The sequence below is a fragment of the Dipodomys ordii genome, unplaced genomic scaffold (assembly GCF_000151885.1).
Source record: "Dipodomys ordii isolate 6190 unplaced genomic scaffold, Dord_2.0 Scaffold207, whole genome shotgun sequence".
NCBI classification, from domain to species: Eukaryota; Metazoa; Chordata; class Mammalia; order Rodentia; family Heteromyidae; genus Dipodomys; species Dipodomys ordii.
The window spans coordinates 1,157,195-1,169,454 of record NW_012267423.1 but is presented as its reverse complement, the minus strand read 5'-3'; the positions used below and the strand labels follow the sequence as shown (position 1 = coordinate 1,169,454).

General features: G+C 36.5%; 1 protein-coding gene across 1 annotated transcript in view; it reads left to right on the top strand.

The window, feature by feature from the left end:
- Positions 1–12,260, top strand: part of Rsbn1l (round spermatid basic protein 1-like) — a 56,227-nt gene that overhangs the window by 23,963 nt on the left and 20,004 nt on the right. Inside the window, exon 5 of the mRNA XM_013035263.1 lies at positions 2,230–2,870. Coding sequence (XP_012890717.1) covers positions 2,230–2,870 — 641 coding nt within the window. The remainder of the gene's footprint in view (positions 1–2,229; positions 2,871–12,260) is intronic.

The following is a 12,260-nucleotide window of genomic DNA, read 5'->3' as shown; positions in this document are numbered from 1 at the left end:
TCTTTGGCTCCTTTGTCGAATATCAGCTGGCTGTAGGCCTGTGGATTTATTTCTGGATCTTCTATTCTGTTCCATTGGTCTTCGGGTCTGTTTTTGTGCCAGTATTATGCTGTCTTTGTTATTATAGCTCTGTAGTAGAGTTTGAAGTTCAGCATGGATAGCCCTCCCATATTGTCTTTATCCCCTAGAATTGTTTTGGCTGGGTTTTGTTTTCTCTTTTCATTATTTTGCCACTCCTGGGCTTGAAGTCAGGGCTGGGTGCTGTCCTTGAGCATATAGTGTCTGTCACTTCGGTTGTTTTTTGAGTAGTAGGTCGTTGGAGGCAAGAGTCTCATGGACTTTGTTGCCTGAGCTGGCTTTGAGCTGTGATTCTTAGATCTAAGTATGGTTGTTGTTGTTTTTTTTTTTTTGGCGGGGGAGGTTGGTTGTAGGGCTTGAACTCTGGGCCTGGGCACTGTCTCTCAAGGCTGAAGCGCTCTACCACTTGAGCCACAGCACCACTTCTGGTTTTCTGGTGGTTTATTGGAAATAAGAGTCTCATATACTTTCCGGCCCAGGCTGGCTTTGAACTGTGATCCTTAGATCTCAGTCTCCTGAGTAGCTAAGATTACAGGTGTGAGCCACTGGCGCCTGGCCCAGGTATGTTTTATAGAAAAATTTAAATGGTGTAGTTTGACCTGAGCCTTAAATACTGGATGGATATTAATTCCATATTTAAGAGATTATAACTTATAGGTGTTGAAAGCCCCTGAACACACTTGAGCAGATGAGTGTGACTGGAATGATACAAAATAATGATAGAAATAGTAATATGGTTTTATCATTCTGGACAAGAGACAATCATATGTCTTTAAGACCAAAAATTAAGACAGAGATGTTTAGACCAGTTCAGGCCAACAATAATTGAGAAGAACTGTAGTTGTGTGAAATGATAGAGCAATTTGGAAGGAGACTTGAAAATATTGGACTTGGTTCAACATTCTGATAAAGCAAATTTGGTTATATTGAAAGCAGAACAGTCAGTAAAACATATAAGCAACTTAAGAATGCTAGATGTTCTCTTGTAAGTAGAAAAGAAGGCTGTAAATATTCGCTAATACTGTTTTTTTGGAGCTGGTAGGAGGGACTTAATTTTGAAGATAGAATATCTCTTTCCCTGAAGACAGAAAGTAATGAGGTATGTGAAGATGGAAAAGTTTATGTAGAAAAGTATGTGGGGATAACTTTATTCATGGCAGGTTATCTCTGAAAATGAAGTAACAGGTGGAGTATTTTAGGAATCTTTTCTTATAGGCTGCTTTCTTATTTCTAATTTTATTGATTAGAAAGGAGTATCCTGTGATAAAGTATGTATACACCTATGTATACACCTTGTATTCTTTGAATTTAAAATTCATGAGCCCATTATGCTTGCTTTTGATCACAAAAACTCTTTATAAGCTTTAATGTCCCATTTCTTTCTCTTCGTTACCATTTTGCTTTTTCTTTACCAGCATATGAGTATTATTGGAGCTTAGGATATGAGAGATGATTTTTTTTTTTTTTGTCAGTCGTGGGGCTTGAACTCTGGGCTTGGGTGCTGTCCTTGCGCTCTTCAGCTCAAGGCGAGTGCTCTACCACTTGAGCCACTGCACCACTTCTGAGAGATGATTCTAATTTTGTCATGATAACTTGCTGGATCTTCACTTGGACATTTGGAAACTGGTAGAGTTAGCCCATTTTTAGATGCAAACATGGTTTACCAAGAAGTACATGAAAAGGACAACAACAGCTTGTTTACTGTTATGCTAAACAAATGTTTTCTACTTTAGGATATAAATCAGTTTGGCATATAGATGCAATTTTTAAGCCTGAGAAAGAGTAAAAATAATAATTATATTCCAGTGAGAAATATATGGCTAGTATCCCTTTCTGGATTTCTGTTTTAAAAATTGGAAGATTATATTTTCTAAAACACTTATTCATCTAATTCCTTCAAGAAACAGAATTTGTTGGATATCAGAATGATATAACTCAATCCTAAGCCACCATGTTTGTGTGTTTGTTTGTAGAAATACAAAAATAAGAGAGACCATAACTACATATTGATTATCAATACTGTTTAAAGTAAATTCCAAATAGAAAACAGCTTCTGAGTAAGTCTTCAGAATTAAACTTATTACAACAGTTCATAGGAACATGATTTTTAAAAGTAAAATATGGAGTTTCAAAAAACATTTTTCCCAACAGGTGGGAAGGAGAAACCAAAAACAAATGCAGAAGACTTACAAATTAAAAAGGTAAAGAAGAAAAAGAAAAAGAAACACAAAGAAAATGAAAAACGAAAACGTCCAAAAATGTATAGCAAATCTATTCAGACCATCTGTTCAGGATTACTGTCTGATGTTGAAGATCAAGAAACCAAAGGCATCCTGAGTGATACCATAAAGGATTGCATTGAAAAGAATTTGGATACCAAGAATTACGATTCTAAAATTCCAGAGAACAGTGAGTTTCCATTTGTCTCATTAAAGGAACCACGAGTTCAGAATAGCCTCAAAAGGTTGGACACTTTGGAATTTAAGCAGCTTATTCATATTGAGCACCAGCCTAATGGAGGAGCATCAGTTATCCATGCCTACAGTAACGAACTCTCCCACCTGTCTCCTATGGAGATGGAGAGGTTTGCAGAAGAATTTGTGGGTCTAGTGTTCAGTGAAAATGAAAACTCTGCAGCTTTCTATGTTATGGGTATTGTTCATGGGGCAGCTACTTATTTACCTGACTTTTTAGACTACTTTTCATTTAATTTTCCCAATTCACCAGTGAAAATGGAAATATTGGGAAAGAAAGATATAGAAACAACGACTATGTCAAATTTTCATGCTCAGGTAAGAGGTTTTTAGTTTCATTTTTTAAAAAATAGTTCTTAATTGTACATTTTAGACAGATTTCTATTTTTTGTTTCTAATCTTGTAGGTTTGAAATAAAAAGGTAAGCATATAAAACATTTCAAAGTTTTAAGAGATTTTCTTGATGTAAATATTCGAGTTTAAATTTGTTTCTACTTTTTTTCTTAAAGATGATTAATGAACTTAAGATTCTGTACATTTTTTTGGGCGAAGTTTTGTCTTAGACCTAATAAAATTAAACTTAACCATGTATTTTATGATCTTTAAATAGTTTTATTTCCTAAAAACCATCTAAAATGTCTTGTTATAATGTTTATGAAGTGCTTAATGTGGGACCATCACAAAGAAGATGCTGAGAATGAATATTGATTATTAAATATATTGTGGGACAAAGGAGTTACCACTTATGTGTAATTATGTAAGAATATTAGGGCATATATTAAGTTAATTTCTGTTTCTTCCCTTCTCTATAATGTATAACAGTTGATTCTAGAACATTGACAAAATTGAATTCACTATCTTTTTTTTTTTTTTTTTTGTGGTTGTGGGGCTTGAACTCAGGGTGCGGGTGCTGTCCCTAAGCTTTTTTACTCAAATCTAGCACTCTGCTACTTTGAGCCACAGCGCCACTTCTGGTTTTTGAGTGGCTAATTGGAGATAAGGGTCTTGCGGTGACTGTCCTTCCCAGGCTGGCTTCAAACCATAATTCTCAGATCTCAGCCCCCTGAGTAGCTAGGATTATAGGTGTGAGCCACTGGCAGGCACCCAGCTAGAATTCACTAGTTCTTGAAAGTAATTGTAGGCCCATCTAAAAACCCATTGTCATTGTTCTCAAAATTAGGAGTTACTAAGGCTATGAGATTGGACATGTGTATTGCTGCTATGGTATTTTTTTTCTAGGCATAGTAATAATCAACAATATAGTTTACAAAGAGGAGAAAGGTAAAGAAAGTCTCAGGGATTGTAGTAAACATTTTATCATAACTCTTTTGTACCTTCAGATACGCCATAATAGTAGTGAAGTAACTTACTATTTTAGAGTCATCACTACCAGGAATAGAACATATTCACCCTAATCTTTAGGATCTTTTTTTTTTTTTTGGTCAGTTGTGGGGCTTGAACTCTGGGCTTGGGCGCTATCCCTGCGCACTTAAGCTCAAGGCGAGTGCTCTACCACTTGAGCCACAGCACCATTTCCGGTTCACTAGTAGTTAATTGGAGATAAGAGTCTCAATGGACTTTTCTGCCCAGGCTGAGCATGAAAATTTGACATAGTCGTTGTTTCTATATCTTTCTTTCCCAATATTTCCATTTTCACTGGTGAATTGGGAAAATTAAATGAAAAGTAGTCTAAAAAGTCAGGTAAATAAGTAGCTGCCCCATGAACTGGCTGTAATCCTCAGATCTCAGCCTCCTCAGTAGCTAGGATTACAGGCGTGAGCCAACGGTGGCGCCTGGCTTTAGGTTTCTTTACCTTATTCTCATATATTCTTTTTGTCAATTGATATTCAAGATAAGATCTCCACCTTAAATTATAGTTGAGATATTCAATCATGCTCATATGTCCTAGCTAATACATACCATATGCTTGGTGTGTATTCTGTAGTGTAAAGTAGCCTAGAGATGTTTAATGTGTGTAATATGTAGAAGGAATTACTTCCAAATGTAGTGTGTTTGAGAATTAGAATTTAAATTTCGTTATTTTTTTAGAATGGGGAGAGAGTTAGATTATTAAAATAGAATGGCTATAAACTTTTCTGGGATTATACCTGAGTTTGGCTGCAGAACCAAGATTAGCATTTAATAATAGTGTGCACCATTTATTGAATACTGACTGTCCCAAAGACTGTTGTAAATTTTGTATGTAATAGCTCACTTAATCTTCATTACAATATATTTTAACAGTCAAGTTGCAGATACACTAAATGGGCATGTGAAAGAAGATACAACTGCCTCAAAGTCCATTAGTGGTAGATTATTTCATACATAGATCCTTACAAGGATTTACTGCTAAGCCATGCCTCTGGTTCTGCTTTTCATTGCTACTTTTAGGGTGAAGTCTTGCTTCTCAACTGAGTGTTCACCTTAGTTATAGTCTGTCTACTTTAGGTAGACTTTTTGCAGTTGCTAGGATCACAGGTGAGCACCACTACATTCATTTTCTGTCTGTAGATTTGTAGTCTAGTGGACTTTGCTTGTGCTGGCCTTTCCTGCAATTCTTTCAGATCTTAGCCTTCCAAGTAGCTAGAATTATAGGCATGAGCCACTAGCCCCTGCCAAGAACTTCTACTTTAAATATCTACTATGAGCAATATGAAAACTGCTTTTGCTATCAAATAAATTGAGCTGCCAAGACAGGTGTGTAATCCCAGCTACTTGGGTGGCAGAAGGGAAAGTAATGGATCACAAGTTCAAGACCAGCCTTGACAAATTAGGTCAGGGCTAGTGGGAGTGCTCTCAAGTGGTAAACAGTTGAGTATATGAAAAGCCCTAAATTTAATTCCCAGTACTGGGAAAAAGAGTCTCGTTTTATATCTTAAATCCTTTCTCGATTTTATATCTTAAATCCTTTATGTGGCAAACACATTTTTTCAATTGCCAGCTGGGGTTTTGGCCCATATCTCTGGTCTATCCTCCTGACCCACACATGTTAGCTGCAGGATTATTTTGCTTCCTTATCTGTAGTTTTGTTTTGTTTTTTCTCTTTTGCAGGTTGTGGGGCTTGAACTCCAGGCCTGGATTGTGTCCCTAAGCTTGTTTGCTTAAGACTAACACTCTATACTTGGAGCCACAACTCCACTTCTGGCTTTTTGATGGCTAATTGAAGATAAGAGTTTTATGGACTTTTCTTCCCAGGCTGTGATCCTCAGATCTTAGCTTCCTGAGTAGCTAGGATTACTGGTGTAAACCCTTGATACTTAGCTTCTTAGCTGTAGATTTAAAGGCAAGAAAAGGACATGTGCCCATCCTCTTATTCCTATGAAGTAGAGAAGAAAATATAGTGAACTTCCCTGAACTGCTCATTTGATATTTTTCTTGTGTTAGACTCTTGTGTTTTTTGAGGGAAGGAGACTGAAGGTTTTGTCAAAGTGGGCTTATCCTTGTGTACTGGCTTTATGAAACTAAAGTGGGATCTAAAAGACATTATAGTCAAACTCATTTTAGTTCTATTTCAAATCTCTTTTATCTTTTTTTTTCTCTTTTATCTTTCCAGTAAAGCTAGTTCCTCTTAACCTAATTTGTGGCATCTTCCAGGAAATTTTTTGTGTGTGCCTATTCTGGGCTTGACTCAGGGCCTGAGCACTGTCCCTGACCTTTTTTGTTGTAAGCCAGCACTGGACTACTTGACCCACAACTCTACTTCTGGCTTTTTTGGTGGTTAATTGTAGATAAGAGTCTCACAGAGGGCTGGGAAGGTGGCTCAGTGGTAGAATGCTTGCCTTGCATTCATGAGGCCCTGGGTTCGATTCCTCAGCACCACATAAGCAGAAAAAGCGGGAAGTGACACTGTGGCTAAGTGGTAGAGCGATAGCCTTGAGCTGAAAAGCTGAGGGACAGCACCCAGACCCAGAGTTCAGGCCCCATGACTGACCCCCCCCCCAAAAAAAAAAAAAAGTAAAATAAGTAAATAAAGAGTCTCACAGACTTTGCTGCCTGGGCTAGCTTTGAACTGTGATCTTCAGATTTCAGCCTCCTGAGTAGCTAGGATTATAGGGAGAACCACCGGTGCTTGGTAGCAATTTATTTTTTTTAAAAGGCATTTTACTGAAATATAATATGTGCGTAGAAAAGCTAGCACATTACAGATGAATAGCTTGATGAGTGCTTATAAAGTAAAGGTAGCCATGATGTAAAATGTTATATATTACTAGTAGCCAAGCCTTTCCCAAACCCTCTTCATCATTGCTCTGCCTACTCTAGCCCACTAAACACCCAGGTATTCACAATACTGACTTTAAATACCACTGATAAATTTAGGTTGAACTTTAAACTTTTATTTAATGGAATTAAACAGTACATTCATTGTTATATATGGTTTCTTGTATTTAGTGTTATGTTTGTGTTATTCAATCTTTGACCATCCCTCTGTCCCTCTGTCCCTCCCCCCCTTAATGCTTCCTGTATGCTAGGTAAGCAGTCTGCTATTTGAGTTATGTTCCTAGCCTGCTATGTTTTTTTTTTAACTGCTATATAGCAATCCATTATAGGATTCTATCATGATTTAATTATCCTGTTTACTCTAAATAGACATTTAAGTTGTTTCCATTGTGGACCTATGGCAAAACAAAGATATTATGAATATATTTGTACATGTTTGATGATCTTATGTGTTTCTTGATTTGAGTATACACAATTGAGTATATAAGACTGGAATTCAGGATTAAAGAAATACAAGATTCAGTTTTGATAGACCTACTATTTCCAAAGTTATTGTGCCAGTTTACATTTCTACCAGCAACTGCATTTTTGGTTATATTTAGGAGTAATTGTCTTTGGTTTTTCTATTTTTTTAGTTAAGTTGGTATTTATATAGTGGTACCTCCCTATGGTTTCATTTCTTTTTTCCTGATGACTAAGGATGTTAGCTACCTTTTAAAATGATTATTGTCAAGTTGAATATCCTCTTTTGTAAAAAGAATCTGCTCTGTTATTTTCATATTTTCTTATTTGTCATTTTTCCTAATTTACAACTTATTTATATATTAACATGAAAAATCTTTGTTGTCAGCTAAATCCTAAGTATTTCTTCTTGCTTGGTATCTTGTTTGTTTTTTTCCTTCTTTTTTTTTCTGTACTGGTCCTGGAACTTGAACTCAGAGTCTGGATGCTGTCACTGAGCTGTTGTGCTCAAGGTCAGCACTCTGCCCCTTGAGCCACAACTCTACTTCTAGCTTTTTGTGGTTAATTGAAGATGAGAGTCTCACAGACTTTCCTTCCTGGTCTGGCTTTGAACCTTGATCCTCAGATCTTAGCCTCCTTGGTAGTCAGGATTACAGATGTGAGCTACTAGTGCCCACCTATTTTGTCACTTTAAAGGATGACATTTGATGACTAGAAGTTAAGTTTAATGCAGTCTAATTTACATTTCTCTTTATGATGTCCTGTTTTATAAATCTTTGCACAGCCATTTTCTTCCGGAAACTTGAATTGTTTTACCTTTCAGATAAATAATCTATATTCATCTGGAATTGACTTTTATCTATGATTTGAGGAAAAATTAAGGTTCAACTGTAATCTCATCCTTCAGAAGGCTGAGTCAGGAGGATTACCAGTTCAAGGCAATTTATATAGTATGGGCTACATCGTGAGGCTTTTCTCAGGAAGGAAAGGGAAAGAGAAAGAATAGAGAGGGAGGGAGAAGGAGGGAGACAGGGAGGTTAGGTGTTTGTGGCTCACACCTGTAACTCTAGCTACTTAGGAGATTGGCCTGGAGGATTTCAGTTCAAAGCCAGTCTGGGCATTAAGATTCTTAACTCCATTTAGCAGCAAAAGACTGTACTGGAGGTTTGTTCAAGTGGTAGAGTGCTAGCTGTAATAAAGTCCAGTGAGAACTTGAGGCCTTGAGGTCAAGCCCTTGTACAAAGGCATGTGCATGCATAACAGAAGAAAGAAAAAGATCCAGTGCTCATATTTTTCTGTATAACAGTTGTCTAGATCAAGTTCCAGTGTCATATATTGAAAAGATAATAATTCCCTATTGTATTGCAGTGTCACCTTAGCCATATTTAGTTGATAATATGTACATGGATCTGTTTTTAGGCTCCATTGCTCCATATGTCTTGTTATAAGTTTGTCATAAATGTTGATATCTAAAGAGGTCTATTTTCAACATTTCCTTGGCTGTTATATATGAATGAGCTTTTTAAATTGTTTTTTAAGCTTCTAGTTTGATCATGGTGTTTTCAATTTTTCTTTTCTTTTTTTTGTCGGTTGCGGGTGCTGTCCTCAGCTCTTCAGCTCAAGGCTAGCGCCCTACTATTTGAGCCACAGCGCACTTCCAGCTTTTTTTCTGCTTATGTGGTGCTAGGAATCAAACCCAGGGCCTTATGCATGTGAGGCAAGCATTCTACCACTAAACCATCTTCCCAGCCTCTTTTACTTTATTATAAGTAGTAATTTCTCTTTCTTAGTCTACATGTTTTGCACATACTGTGTTCCATTTATCTATAGGTATTCAAGAACTTCATTTTATTGATCTTCTTTTGAGAACATGGAAGTTCTTAGTACTTCTTAGAATACGTTAACACTTACTGAAAATGAAATTGTATTTGAAATTGAAGATATACTTGTACCCCCTTTGTCTTCCAACATCCCATTTCTCTTACCTGGTATTACCATCACACTCTAGTTATTTGGAATATCAAAAATTTGGCACGTAGGCTATATAAAATTTAGAAGACTAGTTTTCCATTTATGACTACTTCATAAAGTGAAACAATACCATTAAATGGGTAGGTTACCTACTGCCATGTGAATTTTCACCACAGAATTGGTTGACAGTATTACTTGAGCTAATGTTAATATTCTAGAGGAAGGGAAAAGGAACCAATATTGGGATATAGTTTCAGTTAATATTGACCACAACAGAAACAAGTTGTAGGTAAGAAGCTAAATCTCTTGTGCTGTTGATTTATTCATGATTTTTCATTAACTATTAAGTATAATAGCTTAAGTTAAATAGACCTTGAGGCCGTTCTAAGATGATGATGTTTCTATATAGCAAACAACAGCAGAACTGTAGAGAATAAGTTCCATGTTTAAGATTTTTATAATTCAGGAACTATCTTTTAATTCTCCCTTTTATCTTTTATAGAAAATCTTTGATACAAACTTATTTTAAAAAGCAGTATTCAAAAGATCAAGAATCATGAAAAGAGAAAGTAGAGTTTATAAAAAAGGATATGAATCTGATATTTAGCTATTTTATTTAATCTTAGTTTAAAAAGTCCATGTAGTAGCACTAGAGAAGTTAATAATACTAATGGAGATCTGTGTAATTAGTACTTTTTAAAAGGGAAAATACATAAAATATTGTTAAAATATATTTTTATTTTCTTATATTTTACTATTCTAAAGTGTAAATAGTGAAACTTAGAATATTCTAAATAAGTCATTAGTTTGGATTTTCAAGGTAATTACCTGTCAAGGTTTGGCTCACACTCGTAGATAATCACATTACTAGCAGGTTATTGTCTGTGATAGTAGAACTTGTGCATTGCAACCATTCACAGATGTGAGAATGGCATCTCTTAGGTTATATAACATGATGATGGCTCTACCAGAGGCTTGTGAGACCCACACCAATGCCATGCTGTGTGTATTTGTAAGCCTATTTCTATTTTTTCTATTTTGTATCTGTCTTTCTCCCTTTTTGTTGTTAAAATACAAGTTACACTTTCATGTAAATGATGACAAATTGTATAGTCATTTTAATGTTTTTATAGTGATAGAGGTTATTTCACAAATTGTTTTCACAAATAGTTGTGCATTTGTTTATTTCAACCCTTAAAGATGTGTTAATATGAGATATATGTATAAAATATAATCACACACAAAGAAAGTGTACTGTCAAGGAATCAATATACTGCCAGGCACCAGTGGCTCATGCCTGTAATCCTAATTACTCAGGAGGCTGAGATCTGAGGATCGCAGTTCAAAGCCAGCCTGGGCAGGAAAGGCTGTAAGACTTTTACTCCAGTAAACTACCCAGAAAACTGGAAGTGGTGCTGTGGCTCAAATGGTAGAGAGCTCGCCTTGAGCTGAAGAGCTGAGGGACAGCGCCCAGGCCCAGAGTTCAAGCCCCATGACTGACCAAAGAAACAAACAAACAACAACAAAAACCCCAAGAATCAAGATACCCTCTTCTTTTGTTGGTTTGTGAGACTTGAACTTGGGGCCTGTGCACTGTTCTGAGCTCTTTAGTTCAATGTTAGTGCTCTACCACTTTGAGCCACAGCACCACTTCCTGTTTTCTGGTGGTTAATTGGAGATGATTCTCATGGACTTTCCTGCCTGGGCTAGCTTTGAATCTTGATCCTCAGATCTCAGCCTCCTGAATAGCTAGGATTACAGGCATGAGCCCCCAGTGCCTGGCTCAAGACATGCTCTTATTATTTGGTCTTGAGTTCTGGAATTAGTTTTACTTGCAAAATCTTGTTTTCCACTTTCACTCTTTTGGGTCCTATTGGCACATAGCAATGCTACTGATTTTTTTTGAAGGAGATTTGTATCCTACAGCTGTTTTGAGTTCACTTTTTAGTTCTTTTTATTTTTCTTTCTTCTATCCCTTGAGACAGGATTTTGCAATGCAGCCTGTCCTCAAATTCATGAACCTTCTGTGACAGCCTTAGAATGCTGAGATTTACAGGAGAGCATCACCACACCCAGCTCATGCTCCTATGGAGCACAGGATTGAGCATAAAGGCTTGGGAAGAATTTATGGCTGTTTGCATTCTGCCATATGCCTTAGTTTTACTGATACCTCTGTTTCATTAAAATTTCATTCACATGTTTATTGGGTTCCTGTGTTGTAGTTGGGATTCTAAAATGCAAGCAAAACAGTTATATCTATTAAGAAATGATAGTGCTGGCTTGGTGGGGTGGCACATACATTTATATAATGCCAGCAGCTTTGGAGGCAAATATTAGGAGGATAGTGGTGACCTAAGGAAAGTTAGCAGGAGACCCACTCAGAAAAAGTGAAAGCAAAAGGACTGGGTAGTGGCTTAAGCAGTAGTGTACTTGTTTGCTATGGTCTGAGTTCAGACCTCAGCACTGCCAAAAACAGAAACAAACAGTAAATGAGATTTCTTTTTTTTTTTAATAATTTTATTTTATTTTATTTGTGAACATACTGTACAGAGGGGGATAATGCGTACATTTCTTACCAAGCATTGCATCCTCCTCCTTTGTTTACCTTTCACATCCCTTCCCACCCTCCCCCCTCCCCCCTAATCCCAATCCTTCCCCTTCCCCAGTAAATGAGATTTCTATCTTGTCACTATGCACTTAATGCATACTTTGAACCCTTTATTAAGAACTATAAGAATATGAAAACAGAGGCAATTTTCTTCTAAACCATCTTCCCCTAGTCTATAGCTGTATTTTTGTTTTTATTTTATTGTGTTTCTGAATTGTCAAATAACTTAATGTGTTACCTGATATTACAGATCTACTGTTTTAACAATGACAATTATCTGATTTGTTAGGATGCTTCTGTTTAGGGCTAAGAGGAATAAACAACATTTGTTGAATTTATACAAGGTGCATTCACTAGGCCAGACCAAATTGCTTAATATGGGATATAAGAATTCCTTTGTACCAAGCAACACACACACACACACACACACACACACACACACACACACA